This window comes from Arvicola amphibius, chromosome 4, assembly GCF_903992535.2.
Source record: "Arvicola amphibius chromosome 4, mArvAmp1.2, whole genome shotgun sequence".
NCBI classification, from domain to species: Eukaryota; Metazoa; Chordata; class Mammalia; order Rodentia; family Cricetidae; genus Arvicola; species Arvicola amphibius.
Window position 1 is genome coordinate 35,848,252 of NC_052050.1, and position 23,687 is coordinate 35,871,938.

A 23,687-nucleotide genomic window follows, 5' to 3' on the forward strand; every position below is an offset into this window, starting at 1 on the left:
CAATAGAAAATGACGTCACACACACCTGCTCCACAGCACTTGACAGGATGCACCATGATTAAAATGAAATGCAGCTAACCAAATCCATCAGATACAAAAACTACCGCAATCCTGTTGCAAAGTCCTTTTGTTAAACTCCTTTTATTCCAAATCCTTTTAATTCTGTCCTATAACACTAAAACATTTACAAAAAGCTTAAAATCCTAATAAATCACACAATTAAAGTAATGAAAGCGGGCCTGCTCACCAAGTCACCAGCTCCTCCACCACTCAACAAAATTCAAAACAGTTTGCCTGTCAGAAACCGCTAACTAATATCCCCCTCACACACGCATTTGAACCAAAGAGCTTAAGCTCATAAATCAGCCTTGAGATTCCAAGACATCAACTTAAAAACAGCTTCTACCTGAGTCCAAAAGCAGATCCAGAGGCAAATAAAATGCCAACTGGTGATGAAATATTACGCCTCCCCTTTTTGATGCTGAAGACAGTGTCCTGCATATAAAGACTTTACACCACAGTATGTACTCACTAATAAATTTTTACTGAGAAAATCTTTTCCAGAAGGATTTCTTTGAACAACTAAACTCATTTAAACCACTCAGCTAATCTATCCCAAAACCTCCCTGCCTCCTCTCATGGAGATGAGGTCTCGTGTTGCCCAGGCCGTCCTGAGCATCTCGGCACAGCGAGCTGATGATGCCACCGGAATACGGATCCTCTTGCATTACCTCCCACAGGCTGTGTCACCTTTTATTTTTTTTTTTAACTGAAATCATTTCCTTTAAAACAGACATCATTAAGTTGACCTTGAGGTGTTTTACTTACAGATTCCCTCATTGTGAGCACTCAAGATACAGGCAAAATGTGAAATTTCAGATGATTGTATTATCAATAAATCTTTGTGTCAGTTTTTAGGCTGTCAGAATTTTTTTTACAAGGAACAATTTCTATTTTATCAGATTTTTCATAAATAATACCCGTCATAAATTGGATGAACATCTTAAGTCTTTTTCTTATCTAATCAGGAAAATGTGACCGAGTGCCTTTTTTTTTAAAAACAGAGAAGACAGGGATTGAAACATGGAAGAAGCCAGACAGAAGTTTCATGAACCTGGACCAAGCACAAGAGTCAGGACAAAATCTCACTGCTTTCAACTATCTAATCTAAATGTGGTCACAAAGCATATCTTGGCATTTGCCCTCAGTATTCAAAATACACGCATACATTGTAGCTCCCAGTGAACTCAGAAACTGTCCCAGTACAGTACAGAACAGCAGAGATTTCTTTCCTTCTATGTCCAGGAGCTGAAGCCAGGATCACGGGCCTTATGCAAGCCCTAGACATCTTTTGAGAATTCACTCTGACACCCAGGCCTTCTTCCACAGATCTGACTTGTCAGATGGTCACAGCCACCAAAATCTTCCACTGCTGTGCAGAGGGCTTAACTGACAGCTTCTGCACACGGCTGCACAAGTAGAGGATTTAACTGTCCATGGATAGGTCGGACAGCTTTTGCACACTGCTGCAAAAGTACATGTCTCACCTGACTCACCGGAAAGGCTGCTGTGGGACAAATGGGAAGGGATGAAGAGAAAAGTGTCTGTCCAACTCCTCTGCTGGAAAGGGGCAAGCACCAACATATCAAAGAGGGCAGCCATGACTGGTGAAAGGGGGACACATGCAAAGGCACAAGATTAACATCTACTCCTGTGTGATGCCAGCCCTGGCTCCTGCTCTGACCACAGAGCCACAGTCCGGTTGTCGCCTAGCCACGCGACCCAGTCTGGACCACACTGGGCTTTCCCAGGTTTCCAGCTCACAGTAGAGCACTTTCTACTCTGCTGAATTCGCTCGTGTGTCTTTTACAACTTGGCCAAAACATCTCGTACTCAGAAAGGTTCCTCTCCCCATCATCCTTCATCACGTTCTATTCCATACCCAGATTTATTTCTTCACAGTACCTACCTGTACATACCATACACGTTACATTGTTGACCTTAATTCCTATACACTAAAATCTGTAAGTCAACGATCACAATCACTATATTCACAGCTCAAAACCATGTTCAGGGGCTGGAGAGATGACTCAGTGGCTGCTCTTAAGGTGGACCAGATTCAAGTACCAGCACCCACGTGGCAGCTCACAACGTCTGCAACTACAGTTCCAGGGGATCTGACAACCTAACACAGACAAAACACCAACGCACCTAAAATAAATTTAAATAAATTTTAAAATAAAAACATTATCAAGACCATCCTTGAATTTAAGCTTCAAACTACCACACACAAAGCTCTGCATTTGCATGCTACAAGTTAGTTGCATTAAAATATATTAGCAAGTAAAAATACCAAAGGATAAAGGTAATATTGAAGGTATTCACTCAATAAAATACTACATGGCAATTGAAAGGAAAAATACCTAGAGTTTAAAACCACCCCCAAAGTAGGGAAAACTGCTTTCTCTGCTGTGAAAGAAATCATGGAAGGAGGAAGGAAGGAAGGAAGGAAGGAAGGAAGGAAGGAAGGAAGGAAGGAAGGAAGGAAGGAAGGAAGGAAAAAAGCAAGCAAGCACTGGAGATGAGTGAGTGGGAAACAGCATACAAATGAGAACGTTCCAGGTTGCTGGGAATTCTCCCTTCACAGAAATATGGAATATAAAGCGTGCATCTGTCAAGATTCAGACTAAAGGCAGACACGGTGGCTCACACCTACAGTGAAGTAGAAATAGCTTAAGCACCTACACTCTAGCTCCAAACCACCACACACAAGGTGAGCTATGCAAGCTAAAGTTTATAGCTGCATTAAAAAAATGTAAAACATCGCACCGCAGTCAGTGTAGAAACGGGGACACTGACAGCAACTGACTGGGTGCTACACAGCGGGGAGCAGACTGCTAACAACAGACGTGGAAGAACAAAGGCTAAATGCCTAGAGCCCTAGCAAGAAAGAAGAAGCTCAGGCAGTGTGTGTAGTGGGCAGAGCATTAGTGAGTCACGAAAAATGAGCAGAGTCACATGTGGGTGAGGAAACCATGATTTAAGATGTTCTGTACAGGACACTAGTAAAAGCGCCATGCTGTGAGGAAATACATGCAGAAAACATAGCTTCCACAGAACTGTGGCTTAGAACAGACAGGAACTGGGGTCTGTTTAGTCGGCAGGCTTAAGTGTTTTGTTTGTTTTTGAGTTTTCGGGGTTTTGGAACTTTGCATATACTGACCACACTTTCTATGGCAAGGCTAGGCCCCTAGAATCAATATTTTAAACCAACAACAACAAAAAAAAGAGCTATTTTAAAATTGGCACAAGGCCTAGAAAGGCCACGCCTTTGACCCTAGCACATAGGAAACAGGGGCAAGAGGAACTCTAGGCCAGTCAAGGCTACCTCACAAGACCCTGTTTGGTGCCATGGATCACTGTGGAATAGACAATTACAACAGTAACATGCCACAGAACAGCTCCATAACAGGCCAACTATGAAACACAGACACCAGAAGATAGGCAGGACAGGCAGCACCAGAACCGTCATTCCTCACAGGTCCAACGAAAAAGATTGTGTCATCTCTATGGAGGACAGCTGACAGTTCCATAAAAACTAAACATGCTCTCACCAGACAACGGCCTCAGATCCCCGGATATATTTACCTAAACGATGCAAACATACATCCACACCATGTGACTGCCTCCAGTGGTTTTATTTACCTCTAACAGTCAGGCTGCGCTAAACATAGAAACAATCAGCATGTCCTCCTGCAGGTGAACAGATAAACCACCCCTGACTGTGGTGAAATACTATTCACGAATGGAAGGAAATTAGCACGCTATCAAGGAATGCAGAATTTAAGCAAAGCTAACCACTGATCATTCAATAAAAGAAGCCAATGTGCAAATGTTGTGTACTGAATGAGTCCTATCATGTGACTCAGAAAAAGGCAAAACTGTGAAAACAGTTAAAAAAAAAAAAAGATTAGTCAAGGACTTAGAACTTTTTGAGCATTGATTTTCATTTGAGTGTATGTGTTTACTGGTGCAAATGTAGCCCACATGTATGGGGATGCCGCGTCCCTCCCATGATCCAACTGTTCCCAAGCTTACTGGGCTACAGAGCCAGCTCAACTCCTCAGTGAACAACTTTTGGGGACTCTTCCTCAAAGCAACAAGGTAAAGGGCCAGGGAAGGCCTGGGCATAAAGCTCGCAGGCAGAGCATTTTACCTGGAATCACAAAGTCAAAAACCACTCAATATCATCCGGGAAACGAACATAGCTGGTAGAAATTAGCAATATATATAATTTATATATTTGGCAATAGATAATAAAATTAAACATATATGTCACAGAAACCCCACTTCTAAATAAAGATCCATGAGAAATCAATACATGCCTTTAACAGCAGAAAGAGCAGTTTAAACATACCAGCAAAGCTGGAAATAAAATACCCTTACTGAAAGCAAAGCATATACAAACAGTGGAATACTACCCAAAAATGAAAAGGGAATTAAACACAGGGAGGAGGAGATGGCTCAGCCAGTAAGAGTGTTTGCTTGTAAAAGCAGAAGGACCAGAGTTCAAATCTCCATGAGTCATGACTATGTCTGGAGGTAATACCAACATTTGCAAGGTGCAGAGCAGCCAGGACAAGTGAATCCTGGGAATTCACTAACCAGTTAGCCTAGAAAACACATCAAGCTTGTGGTTCAATAAAGAATCCTCTTTTAAACGAGTAAGCTGGACACCCGAGGACCTTCTCCAGCCACTGTGCATCACACAGAAGTGCACACCAACACACCAATGTGCAAGCACACACACACACACACACACACATTTATGCCTGCAATCCTAGAACTTGAAAAACTGAGGCTAGAGAATCAGAGAGGACAAGGAAAGAGAAAAGAAGGAAGAGAGAGGAAAGGGAGATGGGGGAGAGAGAGGGAAGGAAGAGAAAGGTGGAGTAGGAGAAATGACTCACTGGGATGTAACACACATCAGAACTCTATTCCTGCAATGAGAATCTGGTAGAGAGCTTATCTAGACCCTGCTTAAGGACTATCCAATACACAACACTATTAAAAAGAAATAATTTTTTTAAAAAAGTATAAATCTGCTCCTGTTAATGACCAAATAATAGTCAAATGTATGGATATACCACAATCTACCACCTGGTAAATGTTTGGGCTATTTCAATATTTTTATAATACTCCTATGAAGATCATGTATATACTGTTATATGGCCATATATTTTTATTTTTAGATGGACGTTATATTTCATTCCTAGGTTGTATACCTACGGACAGAATTGATGGGTTCTTGTGGTAACTCTATATATAACATTGAAGGAACTCCAAACTAGTTTTCAACATAACTACACTAATGATACATTCCCGGGCACCATGATTGAAGGTTCCAATTTTTCCACATCCTTCCCACATTTGTCCCATTCTACTGTGTGTTGTAAGTGTCCCGGGGCGTTCAGAGTTGACAGAGGGGCTTTCTGCAGACACGGAGCGGCCTGTGTGCTGACGGCAGCCGCGGTAACACAACCGTACCTACTTGCTTGCCACCTAGTCAAACAATATCCCGAAAATTCTTCAAAAAGGGTAAATTTCATTTTACATTTGCCATGGCTTAGCAAATGCTGAGTTCTAGCTTTCATGCCTGTGTCGCAATAAACAAATACAGATTTTACGACCAAAGATTCATCCATTCGCCAAGACCCAATCTCCAGGGAAAGCATTTAACGCGCTGCGACAGTCATCTGCCTATCTGGGTCACTGTCATTAAGCCCACAGGGATTTAGCAGTCGCTATCACACCTGGCTTCCTAACCCTGATCTACGTGGCCCATGTACCACTGGGAGTTTATTTCGGTCGCAAAAAAAAACCTGCCAGCATTTCTTTTAAAGATTTGTTAATTTAAAAAATTCACTACTGCATTTGTGACATTTATCTCCTTTGAGGGTGGAGGGTCTGTTACTGGCACAGTTTCTCAGTGTAGCACTGACCATGCTGGCCTTGAACTCAAGGGATCTGCCTGTCTCTGCCTCTCAGGTGCTGGGAAAATGGTGTTCGCCAAGCGGCCTGGACATTTGTGACTAAAGCTTAAAGTTTAAGAGCAGTATTGAAGGACACTGGTTTTCTATGTATTTGTGCCCGTGTTACTTACGTCCTCTCCAAACTTCACAGACACTAAGGTATTCTAAAGCTTCACAATGAAAGACAAACACAGACCAAGCCTGCTGGCTTCTATGTTTTGTTTTAAAGACAGTGTTTTCACATGTAACCCCAGCTGGACTGTAACTTGCTATGTAGACCAGGCTGGACTCAATTTCACTGCCTCACTAGTGCTGAGATTAAACATACCACACCAGGCCTCAAAGTGAAATCGCACTATCAAGGAAGTATGCAGTATATAGAACCTGGAAACACCTGGATTTGGTAAAAGTATTTCTTGACACTACAGAAAAATAATCCATGCGGATACTAAGCAAGGTGAAGTGGGATCTAAAGTCCCAATGGGGATGTGCATATGCAGCCTTGAATGTCACTAGAACAGCACCAGCAGGCAGCAGAGTTCACAGACTACTACTTTAGAATCCTCTCTCTAGAAGGAGCATTAACATAGGGTTCAGACAAGTCACACCTTATGTCAAAGTTCATACCACACCACACCAAAACCAGAAAAGGCAGATATTCTCCTCAGGAACTCTGTCCTCAGGACAGGATCAGGAAAACAAAGCCACCTCGAACATAGGCTTGGAAAACAAATCATTCCTAAATGACCCAAGCAGCATGGCTACCACGCTAGGGACGAGGTGTGAGGAACAAACACACAATACCAATGGATGTTGAAACGTAATAAGAGCAGAAAACATAAAGCCCCAAATTTCAGAGTTCAACCATTTAAAAGTTCAGTACGCCTGTTCCCTCTTCTTTGCAACATACTGATGCTAACTGTAAACAAATGTTAGCTGGCCTACTTTTGGGTGTGTGTGTGTGTGTGTGTGTGTGTGTGTGTGTCCGCATGCACTCCTGTGTAAGAGTTCATTTCTCTAACCACAGCCATCAAAATGTTACATCAAAAATATCACACCAACATTTCTCAAGAACTTAGTCATAAATTCTGACTTCATACAGCTGGACAAATCAAATGATTCTCCTTTGAACATGACAAAAACCAGATTTAACTCAGAGCTAACACAGCTGTATTTGGAAGTTTGTGAGATCAGAAAACTGTAGTAAGAAAAAAGTTAAAAACAATAAGTTGTGCAAAAGATAAAACATAAGTGTCTTTAGAAACAATGAAAAAATCCTGAGTTTTGAGAGAGAACAGTGTTCACAAAATAAAGTAATTTGAAAAACACATAAGCGCACACCAGCCAATATATACAAAGAACCTAAGCTCTTAGTACATGTACTCAGTATCTGAGGAATGAGAGAGGGAAGAAGGGCATAAAAGTTTCCCTCAAACACAGAATTACATGAACCATCAATTTCTCTATTTCGGGAGTTTTCATGACCTTTAGCTGAGAGCCCAATGTGACATTGAGGAATCTGCACACGATCTGCTCATGCTCTGAACACCTGTCTCCTCGTGTTCTGGTCCCCAGAAATAACTGTGCTGCACTTGATGAAATTCATGCAGCTGGCTGTTTGGTTTTGGTAATGGTTGTTTTGTTGTTTTTAAGATGTGTGTGTGAGCATTTGACACGCATGTATATACATAGATATGTACATGTGTATGTGTACACATATGTATATGTGTATATAAACACATACACATGTACTTACTTAAAATTACCTGCAGAGTCCAGAAGGACACTGGATCCCTAGAGCTGGAACCCCAGGCATTTGTGACTCACCTCAGAGTGTTAGAACATCTACAACAAACAGCACAAGCTCTTAACCACTGAATCATTTCTCCAGCCCCATCGCTTTCTTTCTCTCCCTTCCTTTCTAAAGACAGGAATTATAAGCTACCCAAAAAGGGTACTGGGAACTCTCGTAGTCCCTATGCAAGAGCAGCAGATGCCGTCAATCACTGAGTCATCTCTCCTGCCCACCATGTTTGTCTTCTGAGACAGGGTTCCAAGTGACCCAAGGTGGTCTCATATTCACCATATAGCCACTCTACAGCCTCCAAATGGTTAATATCAATTGTCACCTGACAAGGTCTAAAATCACCTAAGAAACAGTCCTATGTGTATGCCCGTGAAGGACTGTCCAGGCTAGCCTTGGGTCACATCAGGACTGTCTAGGCTAGCCTTGGGTCACATCTGTGGGCATGCCCATGAAGGACTGTCTAGGCTTGCCTTGGGGCACATCTGCTAAGGAATATATAGAGTAGATTAACTGAGGTAAGAAGGCCTACTCTTGGATCTCAGACAGCCCAGAAAGGAAAAGGCAAGCTGAGCACTAACACTGTGTTCTCGGCTTCCTGGAGATGCTTCAAGCTCCTCCCTCCATCACTTTACTCTGTGGATTAAACCCTTGAGCCATGGTCCAAGAGGAACCTTCTCTTCCTTAAGCTGCTTTTGTCTGATATTTTATCACAGTGATGAGAAAGGCCACTACTAGGAATACTGCCCCCAGGCCCAATTCTCCTGATCAAGTGAGGGGCAAGCAAGATGGTTCAGCTGGCAAAGGGGCAGTTCAAGACCGGCAACATGAGTTCAATCTGACTCTACAAAGTTGTCCTCTAACCTCCACACACATGCTAGGGCATGCACACCCACACACAGTACACATCCTCACAATAATAACATCAGTTTTTAAAAACTAAAACTTGCCGGGCATGGTTGAACACGCCTTTCATCCCATCACTTAAGAGGCAGAAGCAGGCAAATCTCTAACGTAGAGGACATTCTGGTCTACACAGCAAGTTGTAGACCAGCCAGAGTTATATAGTTATAACTTGTAACAAAACAAAGGCTCAGGCCTTTAATCCCAGCACGGGAGGCAAAGACAAGCAGATCTCTGAGTTCGAAACCAGCCTGATCTACAGAGTGAGTTCCAGAACAGTCAGAGCTACACAAAGAAACCCTGTCTCAAAAAACCAGAAAGAACACAAAAAACAAGCCAACATTCCCAAGAGAGCTACAGGATACATAAAAGGAAAAAGATGTCAAAACGGACTCAGACTCTTCTACATAACTCAAATCAAATGCCTACAAAACTCTGAAACAATGTGGTTCTAAGTGAGCAGTCAATGGCCAGCCAAGCATTCAAGGCAAATAAAGACATTTCACAGGATGGGGCTGAGCTCCCACGTGTGTGTTCTCAGGAAGCTTCAGAAGGCCTGACACCAAAATGAAGGCATAAAGCACAAGGGGACAACCCCAGGGAGGACTGGATTTCCTAATACAAATTTTATGAGTTCTGTCCCATGAATTACACTTAATAAAAACAAATATTAAAATTTAACCAAATACATTAAGATGACATATAATGAATTTTTCAGTTAGAACATTTATCCTGTAAAACTATACTTTAAATCTAAAGAAGTCTACTAGTGGTAGAAATAATTTACTGACTAACAAAGCGACTTAAAAGTTACTTTGAGACAAGTAAAAGTTGAGAAATGTTGGTTAGTAACTGACTAAACAAGAGTTTTATAAATAAAATGAAAAAGTCAAAATTCTGCTTCTGTTAATCACACGGGAAAGAAAACACAGTCTGTTACTGTTAAAGTCCTTGTGGACTGCCCTGACGATTCCAAAGCAGAGAAGGACTGTCTAGAGCCTTCTTCCACAAGAATAAAACTATCCACAAGAATAAAAATGTAGCAGGACGCCGGGCGGTGGTGGCGCACGCCTTTAATCCCAGCACTCGGGAGGCAGAGGCAGGCGGATCTCTGTGAGTTCGAGGCCAGCCTGGTCTACAAGAGCTAGTTCCAGGACAGGCTATTAAAAAAAAAAAAAAAAAAAAAAAGCTGCAGAGAAACCCTGTCTCGAAAAACCAAAAAAAAAAAAAAAAAAAATGTAGCAGGACAAGGGAGGGAGGGAGGGAGGGAGGGAGGGAGGGAGGGAGGGAGGGAGAGAGAGAGAGAGAGAGAGAGAGAGAGAGAGAGAGAGAGAGAGAGAGAGAGAAACTTGAGGGAAAGCAAGCAAATACAACCCAGGGCAGAATGGAGAGGTGGGAGGTGGGGGTGGGGGAGGAAGAAGACGGGAGAGTGAGATAGGAGAGGAGGACAGATGAAGGCTATGAAGGCCACATAGCTGAACTGCAAGGGGAAATCATGTGATCTCACGGCATTGTTGCCCAGCTATCCTTTCCATTTCATTAAAGAAAATTAATTGTTACATTAATCCCTAAAATTACTTATGCACAACCAAGCCCTAAGTTTTAGTAAGCACCGCTCTCACCAATTTGGATCATTAACAGCTACATGAAGTCTTAATGAGAATTTTCATTTCAGGATAATCTCAGATGATAATGGAATTAAAGTGTTTTGTATCCTTATTCTATTTAAGGAAACTTTAAAGTATCCAAAGTGATTAATATGATTGTTTTCTGCATATATAAAAATGCATTTTGGTAAACAAAGCGAATAAGGGAAAAATAATTTTTCTGATTTCATAATACGAAGGAATCAGAAAACTTAATATGAACACACATTTGGACATTTATACATAAATATAGAACATACAATACTCCATTGTAATATTAAGACGCACTTGGAAGAAGCACGGATGAATAAGAAGGCAATAGAGGGCAAAAAGGTTTAAAGAACGCTGTACACGTGAAAATATCAACATGATTCATTGTTTTCCACAAGGAACACACACTAATATAAAAACTGAAAAAAAGCACAGTTTCAGCGTGAAAAGCCCACAACACACTTCTGCCATAGTGAAGTCTGACTGCAGAGTCACCTACAGCAGAGACAATACTGAAAACCAAGCTCTCTGAGCCAGCACGTCTAACTGAGAAGGGAGAGACAGGCAAGGGGAGACCTGGGGAATACCCACAGAAGAAAGCAGGCCAGCAGCCGAACAAAGGCAGCCCAGAAGGATGCCCAGAAAACCAAGAGAGAAGACAACTTGGAGAAAGAGCAAGCAAAGGCAGAGGCCAAATCGAGATCAAAGAGGAGGGAGATAAATCAAAACCACAGCAGAAAGTGAATAGCCATATTGAAATGGTTAAGATTACCTATTTCTATCGCAACTGAGAGCACTAAGGGTTTGTCTTGGGGGAGGAGGGAGGCAGAATGGACCTTTGCAGCAAAGCAGACCTGGGTTATCACTCTTGCTGTCTGTAGTCCAAAACCAACCAAAGAGAAACTGTGCCATTTGTTTTCCCTTAAGGGCGACACTCACCCAACTGTGGAGCAGGCAAGATTCTAGCTGCTCGGACCGGGCCGTGTCGAACAGAGAAGAGCTCCTGGGCTTCTCCGCTGATCTGCATGGGAGAAGGCAAACAGCGGCTCAGTATAGTAACGTGTGTAGCACAATGCTATCAGATGAAAACATCTAAATTCTATCATACATACATACATACATACACACACACCTCCACACAATACATTAGGATTTTAGGGAGCTTATGCACATCAAGTACAGCCCTATATTAAATTCTGTAAGCATTTTCAGAAAAACATTACAATTCATTATTGGTATGAACTTGAAAAACACATCAGTTCTGGAAGTCTGTAATTTCTATTAACCCATGAGAAGTCTGTGCAGCCCCTGTGCTCACGCTCCATGCTGGAGCAAAGCAGCTATGAGACTGCTTTGCAATATCCAAGCTCAGTTACTAGTCACCTGTCTTTTTAGAGTCATTCAAATCTATCGACTACATTATTTTGCAATTATAGAACAGGCTGCTAGGGAAGACCTCCAAGACACCCCTAACTGCAGTTTTCCGTGTTGATACAGTTGTAAGCAAGCAACTTTGGAAGTCATCACTTTTACTAAAAACAAAGATCAAGCATTGTAACAATGCCCACTCCACAGTCAAAATCTGTGCTTAGATATAAAGACTACAGTATTCTATTTCTCCAAAAGGCAAAAGGAGGTATGCTTTTTCAAATCCTGATTGATCTGATGAGCAAATTAAAACAGAATAACAACATTCTAGACTGACTGTGGGAGGTGACACTAATATAGTCCTCAGCGCACTGCGCTAATAGCAAAGAAAATGGTACGCCATATAAAATTGGCCTGAAAGATTCAAGAACTTCTAATAGCGTAACAAAGATAAAGACTCATAGAAGGCATGAGACTCATATGTTCTAATAGGCCCAACAAATGGTTTAAATATCTCCATCATGAAAACTGGCAAATCTTCCAGTAAACTCTGTGCACGCAGAGGTGCCTTCCAGGGCAAGAATTCCTATCTTCAGCCTCTCTCCTGTGTACCTCTTAAAGCTGTGAGCCGTAAGCTTTCTACCCTATACAATCCACTGTGCTTGTGGTGATTCAGACTAGCAGCTGGCTGCAGCGGCATGTCTCCCCACTCGGTGTGCAGAGTCCCAAGAGCATCCCAGCAAGGACATGCAACAACAGCACCACCTGACCAAAGGCTCAGAGAAGCCCACAGAGCAAAGGCTTCTATGCGCCACACGCCTTCATGGCTTTCATTTCAATAACAAAGCCCATGAACAAAACACACTGCAACCCTCGAGTCTCCATTTTACAGTAATAGGACAGAATTAAGTTTATAGGAATAAATTTGGATGATTATTTTTTGATACTTTCCATCTAATGAGGCAATCATACACTTTTCTGAAATATAAAATGTACTACATATTTGGTTTCTGAACACACATATGCTAACAGGTGAGTATTGGTATGGTTTACTTCTATTAAAGACTGTTATTGACAAGTTCCAAGTCCCTGCCACTTGAAAACTGGAACAGAAAAAGACAAGCAGAGAATGCTAATGTAAGTCATTACATTATAGTATTTGCTGGACAGGAGATAAGTATGTCTACTCTTTCATGCAATCAAGAAAAGAATTTAATAAAAATAGTATAAAACTTAAAGCTGTATACTAAAAAGTAATGAAAAATTCCACTTGTGAAATGTACACCCATAACAAATTACAGAGTGAACGCAAACGCTCCTGTTTGTACTATTGTTTCCACGTACCATAACCGGCATTCAATTTTGGTTCGACCAAACAAACTTGAATCTTAAAAGATATAACCTCGTTTCCTAAGTCTCTGTACTCAGATATACTAAGTACTGTTTTAAAAATCTGTCTTGTCTGTAATTCTAATTTTTATACTTGATATTTGTTCTTATTGTATATAATTTTGTATTATGCTTAGAACTCTCTTTTTTAAACAAAAGGGGGAGGTGTTATAGGAAATCCTTCAGCCAGTAGGTAAGCCTTTAGGTTACCTGTCCACTGGGTGTAGCCTTTTATAATATAAATGCCAATGTAAAGCACAAGCTGCTGGATTCCCTGTTCGAACAAAGGACTGTCATCTGTGAGCCTATCCCTAAATAAATAACCTCTTATTATATTTTTTTAAAAAAACCCTACCTCAACAAAACTTACCTTTGTAAAAGGAAAAAAATACACTAGTGAGTACAGCTGAGCAATAAATATTTAGTCTAGCACATTGTTGCATGAATAACAAGAACAAAATCAATTATGGTTAATACAGGAGTAACTGACTGCATAGTAAAAAATACTTCAAATATATATACCCATCTAGTAGTCTCTAAAATTCAAAATTATTTCTCCATACAAGGTGCTATCAACAAAGACTAGACTTTCACTTCCCCTCACTTCCTTGTAGAGAGGACCACAGCAATTCAGAAGGGCAGTCAACTACCTCTGAACAAAAGAGGTGACTATTCCCAGCCAAGAACTTCTGTAGCCAACCTTCTTTCTATACCAGGAAAAGTGCCCTCTAGGCAGGTGCTCAGGAGCTTACACATGCTAAGAAGGAAGAATGGCTGTGCGGTCAAGTCCTGGATTCCCAGTGTTGCATGGTAAGTGTAAGATTAATATTAATACTCAGTTTCCAGAAAGAGGCAAATCACCTCCAGTCATCCGATACATTGTCTACCATAAACCCAGTAGACAGCAAACAAAGGAGAAAGTCCCAATTATACCTAATATTTGAATCTATCAAATAGCAAACACCTTTATCAAAAGTGAAAAAAAATCTGTCTTGTCATAATTAAAATATGTTTGGTATCACTGAATTTAATACACAAAAGCAAAAAACAGAAAAACAATTCAAAATCCAAACACATGAAGTTTTACAATAAAACAACTTTCAAAATAAACCAAACGCCCTGTTCCCAACTGAACATGTTTTCACATGTACAGCGACAGGTGAGAATGACAAACCCCAAGGAAAGGTTAAATATGAACTACCCCATGCACAGTTCACGCCTCACGGCCTGAGTTAGAGTTCTAGAATCCTTGAGTTCATCAGAGGAAAAGAGAAGGAGGACGTGTCATGTCACATGTACAGAGAGCTATGAATCTACATGACTCTGGATTACATCTTGCTGAAACCAGGAGCGTAACTCTAACTGCAGAATGTAAGTCAGAAATATCAGCCTCCAGGGAAAGAATCCTGCAGGTATACATGAAAATCCTAAACCAGAGCAACACTGCGCAGAGAGTATTAGCAAGGCAGATCCAGATAGTGAGCCTTCACGGGTCAGAAAGGACATAGACATACAGGAATGCTTCCCAGCTGCCCCTAATGCTGTCAGTGTGTTCGTGGGTAACTTTGCTGTCAAATAAATACCAAAACAGTGTTAAAAACTTTTGGGTTTCCTAGAGAAAAGATCTCTGGAAATGACAAGGAACCCCAGCCATGAGGACCCGGTAGCCTGAAGAGAAGCGGCAAGCTCACTTCTAAACTGACAACCCAAGAAGAGCAGCCAGGACAGCAGCAGGGAGAGTGGACCAAGAATCCCAGCTGCCACGCAGCAACAGGAGAGGGCACTAGAAGGGGCCTCATCCCAGCTCCGCCTGGTCTCCCTGCCTTTGTTCTTGCTGGCATTTTAATTTCTGATGACAGACTTTTGTTGTTTGGGGCATAAACCGGACGTACCAGTTTGAAGGCACAATAAGGAGAACAAAGACTGATTTGTTCACACTGTAGGAAAAAAAAATCTTTCCAACCATAGAAAATAGCTTTCGCATGGTGAAAATATGCAAATTACATACCAAACTGGAAGGGGGTGGGGGAATCCAAGTTTAGACTCTCACAGCTCAATCTAAGGAAAGAGAAATTACAACTCAAGAGACAACAACACACACAGAGATCTGGAGGAGCTTGGAGAAAACTTTCAGAGAACTGTAAAATCAAATGAAGGTAGCCCAGCCCTCAGGAACCAGCCTGCTCTGAAAGCCCGCGTCCCACTGACGACAGAACGACAAAGAGGAAAAACAAATGGTGGACCCCTCCCCGCACTGCTCTACCCTGCCCTGCAGGAACAGAACACTATGGCTTATGAATGGCCTATTTTTTTTTTTTGACAAACTTTACTGACAGGCAACAATCTATTTAAAATGCGCAGATCATTAGCTACATGTAGAGATTAATGAATGTTCCATAAAGCATCTATGTTACTGACATACACCTCAAGAGAATGACAGTTAAGCTGGTAGCAAGTGCTCAGAAGGCAGAGGCAGGAGGATCTGCGCTAAATTTTGAGGCCAACCTGGCCTATACGAAGAATTCAACACTGGCTAGGGCTACAAAGTGACACTCTGTCTCGACATAAATTAGTAAATAAATAAATGACAAATAATTATGGAAATTTAGAAGGCTTGCCACATCCCTCCCCAGTCATAATCACAACCTCCTAGGTCTATACAAAGGTTTTAATTACTGAATACAGAATAATTGGGGTCATATACAGTATACTCTTGTATAACTTCTTCCACATTACTGGCTAAGAATTAATTCACGTTGATGCACGTGACTGCAAGGTTTTTCTTTTTCTATTGCTATAAAGACTGCCACGGGATGAAAACACTGATTTTACATAGCACACTACCGACAGGCCTATACCACGTTTCCAGTATGGACCTAGCAGAACTCAGCTTCCTGGTCCTCAAGAAAGCAGGACATGGCAGCACATAGCTATAACCCAACACTCCAATGCCCAAAGCTTTAAAATTATAATTTCAATGCCTACCTGGGCAGTGGAGCGAAGTCTCGCCTCAAACAAACAAACAAACAAACATACAAACAAACAAAATCAAGAGACTAAGTCCCAGGTCTAAAGTTCTTTGATCACAGATCAAAGTTCTGCCTGCTGGGGCAGTAGAGAGTGAGTTCAAGACCAACTGAGGGAGCCCCTACCTCAAAAAAAAAAAAAAAAATTAAGAATAAGCAGTGCTAGGATGTAGCTCAGTGCAGCAGTGTTTGTACACGACTGAAGCCCTAGGTTGCTGGGAGCTGCAGACCCTCAGACTATGAACATTCTATGACCTCTGCTGGAGTAAACAATTTCTTTTTCTGTGCTTACAGCTGTACTGTGCATGAAACCCTCATGAGTTCCTGATAACAAGGAAGTGGTTTCTGGTGGGCTTACAGTAGTAAATCCCGAGAGCTAGGGTGGGGCCACTAGTCAAGGAGAGCACTGTACAGACTGCCCTGGAACACAACAAAACTGGCATTCTTGCTTTAAGAGTGACCCGTGTCTCTGAGTGTTCTTTACTCCACAGACCCATGCCCGACACAGTTCCACACGGTGCAGGCTCCACACTAGGTTCAATATCCAATTCCACCAAAAATACACACTACACAAATATAAATTAAAAGAAGAATTCACTAATTCTTCCAATAGACTGACTACCTAGTAGGTATTCTCTAGATGCCACCATATGGTCACCGAATTTCTCAGAAGTCTACACTATTTTCTTTGAGCTATTTTACAATACTCTAAAGTACCAAACCTGACAGTAATCATTTTTTCTGAGTTTGTAGAAATTTAACCCAGGGCCCTGTACACACCAGGAAGGACTCTACCACGGACCACATCTCTAGTCCTGCAACTTTTTTGCTGAGCAGCAAATGAAGTTTAGTAGAGAGACAACTGAATCTACTTTTTAAAAAGCTAATTCCAGCCAGAGGCAGTAGTACAGGACCACAGGACTACAGGCCCACACCTGTAATCCCAGAAATTGGGAAGCTGGAGTAGAATCACTTACACACAAGCTAAACCATCTTGTGCAGACAGGAAGACACAGGTACCAAAGCAAACTCTCCTTAGTACTTTATAATATGCTCTTAACCTTTGAAGGGGGAGGGAGGGCAATGGAGACGGATCCTGGGTAGGAAAGCAAACCCACTACCCTTCTGGTCAGGTGCTGGAGAGCAGAGCTACCTTCCAGCTCAAACGCTTGTTATGGAAAGAGGATGTTGATGTGGCTTGCATTTATTAGAGTGCACACCAGCGTCCTTGCCTGCCTTCAGCTGTTCTTCATATTGTCCTTTTCTTAATTAAATATGATCTAGGTCACCTGTCCACTCACAGTTGCATCTACTGTAGATAGCTTCAGTGAATACGTATATAACATTTTGGTTTGTTGGATTTTTTGTTTTTGGTTTTTGGGTTTTTTTTTTTTTTTTTTTTTTTTTTTTTTTTTTTTTGCAGAGACTGATTAGCACACTTGCTCTATCTTCAGGGTAATTAAGGGTCTAGAGACCCCTCAGGTATTAAGAACACTTGCTGCTCTTCTAGGACCAGAGTTCCATTAGCAGCACTCAAGTCATAGCTCCTGTAACAGGGTATCTGGTACCTTCTTCTGGCTGTTGTGGGCATTCAGCATGCACATAAAAACAGAGAGATGCTTAAATTAAAAAAAGAAAGAATAAATATAAAAATAAGGTTGAGTGTGGAGACGTATGTCTTTAATCCCAGCACTTAAGAGGCAGGGGTAGATGGATCACTGAGTTCCATGCTAGCCAGGGTTAAAAACAGCAGGAGACAAGGCTCCAGTTAAGACCACTGACTGCTGTTAGGGAGGAACCAGGTTTGATTCCCAGCACCTTCATAGTGGCTCCCAACTGCATGTAATCACATTTCCAGGGTCTGTAATGCCCTCTGTGGCACCAGTTGTACAAGTGGTTCAGATACCCATGCAGACAGAACACACACACACACACACACACAAAAGTGTTTTTAAAGATATTAGAGGTAGGTGTAGATGCAGCTTTCACTGATTAACAAGACTGTTTTCTAAAGACTTCATATCAATTCACACTTCCACCAGAATGTATGAGGGTTCTTCCTGTTTAACACTCTAGGCAGCCATTAATGTTGGCCATTCTGATAGCATAAGTCAACCTCTGGATATGCAGGTCATATGCCGAGCACCCGTGAAGCCAGAGGATTGCAAACTTCCATCCCAAAGGACGCCTCTTGTGCAGATGCAGATATGACAGTACAGAATACGAATGAGACTCTCGGACTCTCAACACCTCTGAAGAACATAAATCCTTAACTTAATTCCACACTGATACACAGCAATTACAGTAACACTGTGCTGATACACTGGAAAACTCGAGGCATCCATCTCGTAGATGATAAACACACCTTAGCACACTGAAAGGAACAGAAACCACACACTACCCTCTCACCACAATGGAACTACAGCAGAAATTAGTAACAGCAAGACATCTGGAAAATAACAAAACACTAGCGAGATTAAGCAACCAAATTGTAAACAACACACAGTTCAAAGAAGAAAGTTTCAAAATTTTTAAAAACTATTTTGTTTATGGTTTGTTTTCTGTTTTTATTTGAGCCAGGATCTCATGTAGCCCACACTGTCCTTGAACTCCTGACCCTCGAAAATGTTGGGATTACAAGCGTGTATCACTATGCCGAACTTTAAGTCGTTTTTAACTAAATGAAAATAAAAACCCATTGTAACTTGCAGTATGCAGTCACAGAGTGAAGTCACGCCACTAACTAAATGCATAGAGTTGACAAACGAGTCTTTCATTGAAAAATCTCAAACTACCTATGAAATAAAAAAAGAACAAAATCAAAGCAAGCAGGCACAAATAAACATCAATTAGAGGGGAACTCAATAAAATTGAAAAAAAAAGGAAATCAATAGGGGAAAGAATCAATGAAACCAAAAGCTGGTTCTGGGAAAAGATCAATAAAAATTGTAAAAATTCTAACCAGTTCAAGAAAGAGAGGAGGACGCGTCACTACCTACAACCTAGCACTTGAGAGGCAGATGGAGGAGGTTGTAGGGCTCAGGGCCATCCCAGGCTACAGAATGAGACCCAGCCTCTAAACTCTGACGGCTTCCTGGTGTGGTGGAATAAATTCTAATCCCAGTACTCCGGAAGCTGAGGTAGGAGGACTGGCCTCAAACCAGGCTGAAATGCACAGTGAGCTCAGGTGAACGTGAATGGGATGCAGTTTCTGTTCCAACAACACAGGGTTTAGAAAATCCTCAATTGAGCTAGCTCCCAGCCCGCCATTCTCAAGAGTGAGGCCGAGGTAGGGTGGAAGGGTACTAGGCTGGCCATCGAGCCTGTCTCTGCCTCTGCAGCACAGGAACTACAAGTGTATACCCAGTTTTTCCATGGATGTCTGGGATTTAACTTGGGGCCTCAGGCTTGCATCAAAAGCAGGGAGCTGCCGGGCGGTGGTGGCGCACGCCTTTAATCCCAGCACTCGGGAGGCAGAGGCAGGCGGATCTCTGTGAGTTCGAGACCAGCCTGGCCTACAAGAGCTAGTTCCAGGACAGGCTCCAAAGCCACAGAGAAACCCTGTCTCGAAAAACCAAAAAGCAGGGAGCTATTTCCCTGGATCCAAAAAAAAAAAAAAAAAACCTGAATTTTTAAGTGAGCCATGAGACTTGAAAAACAAGAAGAATTTCTAGGGTTTCTCTCAAGCACATTTTGCCTTAAATCAAAAACTCTATTCCTCTCAGAGTCACCTAGCTCAGCAAAGAGTTCCAACTCCCTGGGGAAGCTTGGACAGCAAGCCAGCCGACATCTGTGGTCCTTCACGTTCTATTCCTACTGACCAAATCACACACTGTGGGGACTAACGAAGCAGAGTATCTACAACACACACCCAAAAGATCAACACCCTAACAGTTTACTTTAGAAAATAAACTGGATTATGGTATGTTTATATGATATATAAATCTGCTACCTTAGAATCGCCTAGAAATAAGCAAAAAACTTAAACAGCAAAGTGACTATTGTAAGAGTGTATGTTTAAAAGCAGGGGGGCTGGAGAAATGGCTCAGAGGTTAAGAGCATTGCCTGCTCTTCCAAAGGTCCTGAGTTCAATTCCCAGCAACCACATGGTGGCTCACAGCCATCTGTAATGGGGTCTGGTGCCCTCTTCAGGCCTGCAGGCATACAGACAGAATATTGTATACATAATAAATAATAATAATAATAATAATAGCAGGGAGCCCATAACTAATACTGAGACTTTAACCAAGGATGTGTTTCTTGAGGGAATAAATGACAACAGACTGCACCTATACATGTGATGGCAGGCATCACATTAGCTTAATAACTCAGTTAAAAAGCCAACATGGCCAGCCATGGGCGGGCATTTACCTATAACGCCAATTCTAAGGAGTGTGAGGCAGAAAGACCAGGCTTTCGAGGTGACAGAAGAAGGGAGATTTTAATTAGCTATTAAGTCGCCAGAGCAACCACAAAGGAAACAGTAGGCGCCCCCAGCTTCTGCCTGGGCTAATCCAGCCACCTTGATGCTGTACAGTCAGTCCTTTGTGTCCACAGGGTTATCTGCATTCCAACACCATCTCAAAGCAGCTGTGGGGACATCTGTACTGATCACAGAGGCTTTTTACTTCTTTGTTGTTGCTGTAACACTGTGCCTAACAGCCATTAATATTGGACTGATATTGTGCTATGCATCATAACCTAAAATAACTTAACAGTGCTCAGGCTAATATCAATGGTTATATGCAAATACTATGCAGTTTTTAAAAGAGAGACAAAACTGGGCTGGCCGTGGTGGCGCACACTTCTAATCCCAGCACTCAGGAGGCAGAGGCAGGAGGGTCTCTGTGAGTTCGAGGCCAGGCTGATCCACAGAGCAGGGCAGGCTCCAAAACTACAGTGAAACCCTGTCTCGAAAAAAAAATACAGAGAGAGACAGACAGACAAAAGTATCTACAAGTTTTATGTACATTGGGGAAGGGTATGGGATTTTGGAACTAATCTTTCCATGAATCATGGGATTATAATTTCACTTTAAAGATTAAGGAAAAAGGGAGAAAGTGTCCCACCTCAAAAGACACAGGCCTTTCTTACAGTTCTCAGCCAGGCATAGTAGCACATAACTGTAGTACTCAGCTAGGGAGGCTGAGGCAAGAGGATCACATAGCTCAGCAATTTAAGATACCTGGGCATAAGCCAGGCAGTAGTGGCACACGCTTTTAATGCCAGCACTCAGGAGGCAGGGGAAGGCGGTTCGTTGTGAGTTTGAGGCCAGCCTGGTCTACAGAATTAGTTCCAGGACAGGCTCCAAAGCTACAGAGAAACCCTGTCTCGAAAAATAAAAGCAAACAAAAAAGCATCACAGTGAGAAGCCACCTTGAGTACCAAGCTAGTATCTTTAACTTGGGAGGCATTTTGCTTTAACCAGTGTTTCATGCCACTGCCAGTGTTTCATGTTACAAGAGCACTGGCTCGATGGTTTCAGAGCCTGAGACAGAAGAGTTTGAAGAATGCATTCCTAACAGCCATGGGCAGTCCTTCTGCAAGCTCCTACAATTAGGGGCAAGAGGGGAAGAAGTCTTCTGTTGTATTTTTGCCGCCAACCACAAATGATTCAGCTGATGCCAAGTGTCAGTGTCTCCAAAACAGACTCTGTTTGCCAGCAAGGAAGAAAACACAAACCGCAGAAACCACCTAAAATGTGGATTTGTGAGAACTTACAACTTAAAGAACAGATATTTGCTGACCACATGAAGGAGACAGCAAGCCAGTCTGTATTTTGGTCTTGATACTAAATACAAAACACAAAACTTGAAGCAAGAAGGAAGCGAGTCTCAGGAACAGTATGAAAACCACAGAACATAAATAATGAAAGGAACTCGTAATTATATTTTCATACTTCCAAATTTTCACACACATCGAAGCAGCACTGTGGCAACGCCAACCTTTTCCCTTCGGCCTGATTTTCCAGAGCAGATGAGAGGAGAGCAGCGTGATGCCGCCCTTGGCTACGCACAGCTGACCCAGACAGGGCACTTCAGCCCCAGCTAGGACTGCAGCACCCAATCTAAGCACCGCTTGGGCCTTTGAAGCTGCTCTAATGGTATCTTCCATTTGCAGCTAACACTTCTGTAGCCAAAAGATCTTCCTTGGGGTAGACGTTAATGCAAAACCACTCAGACAAGCCGCCACTCACGCCTGGAGGCGGACTGGAAGGTGCTCAGAAGTCAATGTAGCACCATTACAGAGAGTGTCGGCCTAGCAGCTGTCATAAACACTTCAACATCACTCAGGCACATAAACGCGATGGCCTTTAATTCATTCTTTTACTACATCTTGACTGGGATGAATCTAAAATACACACTGAGCAGAAGACAACAGACAAGAGAGATTCCATACTGCATCAATTTAAGATATGTTTAAAAACTGCAAAGCTAATCTGCGGTTAGGACAGTGATTGTCTTGTCTGCTGGGGAGGCAGAACACTCACTAGGAAACTTCATAAAAAGAAAAAAAAAGTCCTTAAAATTTCTTCCAGTTAAGCTTCATTTGCCTGTGTGCATACAAGCACAAGGAAAAAGTAATCAAACTATAAACTTGAGCCAGGCGGTGGGAGGCACGCCTTTGATCCCAGCACTGGGGTGGCAGAGGCAGATGCATCTCTGTGAGTTCAAGGCCAGCCTGGTCTACAGAGTGAGTTGTGAGTTCCAGGAAGTCAGGGCTACAAAGAGAAACCCTGTCTCAAAAAAAAAAAAAAAATCCTATAAACTTGAGATTTGTATATCTTGTAGTATGTAAGCTATATAAACTATATTTATATTGATATGTCAAAAACAAACTGATACTCCACATAGCAAAATCTATAAACTATCAGTCCTTAAAAAAAATAGAGGAAACTTTTAAATGAATATTACAACACAACAGAAACCAGTCTGAAATGGCTTCTTCAAGTTCGACATTTGCCACATGCAGTCATATACTACCAACACAAGATGCTGTGCTGCCCCTTTCCAAGGTGAGAGAGGATGAGTGAGCAATGCCCAGGTCCTGGAGCAGTGATACGTTGCTGTCTGATGCTACAGAGGTGACACATGACACTGCATATTTACCGATGCCCAGGGTAGACATGGCAAGTGAACCCTGGCTTTGGGTAACAATGTGTGAACTCAGGTTCTGAGACCACACCTGCATCACTCCGGTGTAGAATGTTGGTACAGGGTGGTCACTGTGTATGCATGGAGCATACAGCGACTCTACACTTCAAATCAGTTCCACTTTCTCAGAAAGTTAATAAATACAGCTAGACATGGCTGGGCACATATGTTAACTCCCAAAACTTTAAGGCAGAGCCATGCAGACTTGTAGACCTCCCTAGACAGACAGTGGAGCTGAAACATCAAGCTTCTAGTTTAAAGTGAGACTCTGCCTCAAGGTAATAAAGTGGAGAAGCAACTGAGAAAGACATCCCATGTTCTCCTCAGGCCTCTGCGTGTACTCGCAGGGAGACACACTCAAGAGCATGCACCAA

General features: G+C 42.2%; 1 protein-coding gene across 7 annotated transcripts in view; it reads right to left on the minus strand.

The window, feature by feature from the left end:
- The window catches only part of Bcas3 (BCAS3 microtubule associated cell migration factor), a 485,118-nt gene that overhangs the window by 429,704 nt on the left and 31,727 nt on the right, over window positions 1-23,687 (minus strand). For all 7 annotated transcript variants that reach the window (XM_042055034.1, XM_042055036.1, XM_042055035.1 and 4 more), the window contains exon 6: window positions 11,316-11,397. In XM_042055034.1, the coding sequence (XP_041910968.1) occupies window positions 11,316-11,397 (82 nt within the window). The remainder of the gene's footprint in view (window positions 1-11,315; window positions 11,398-23,687) is intronic.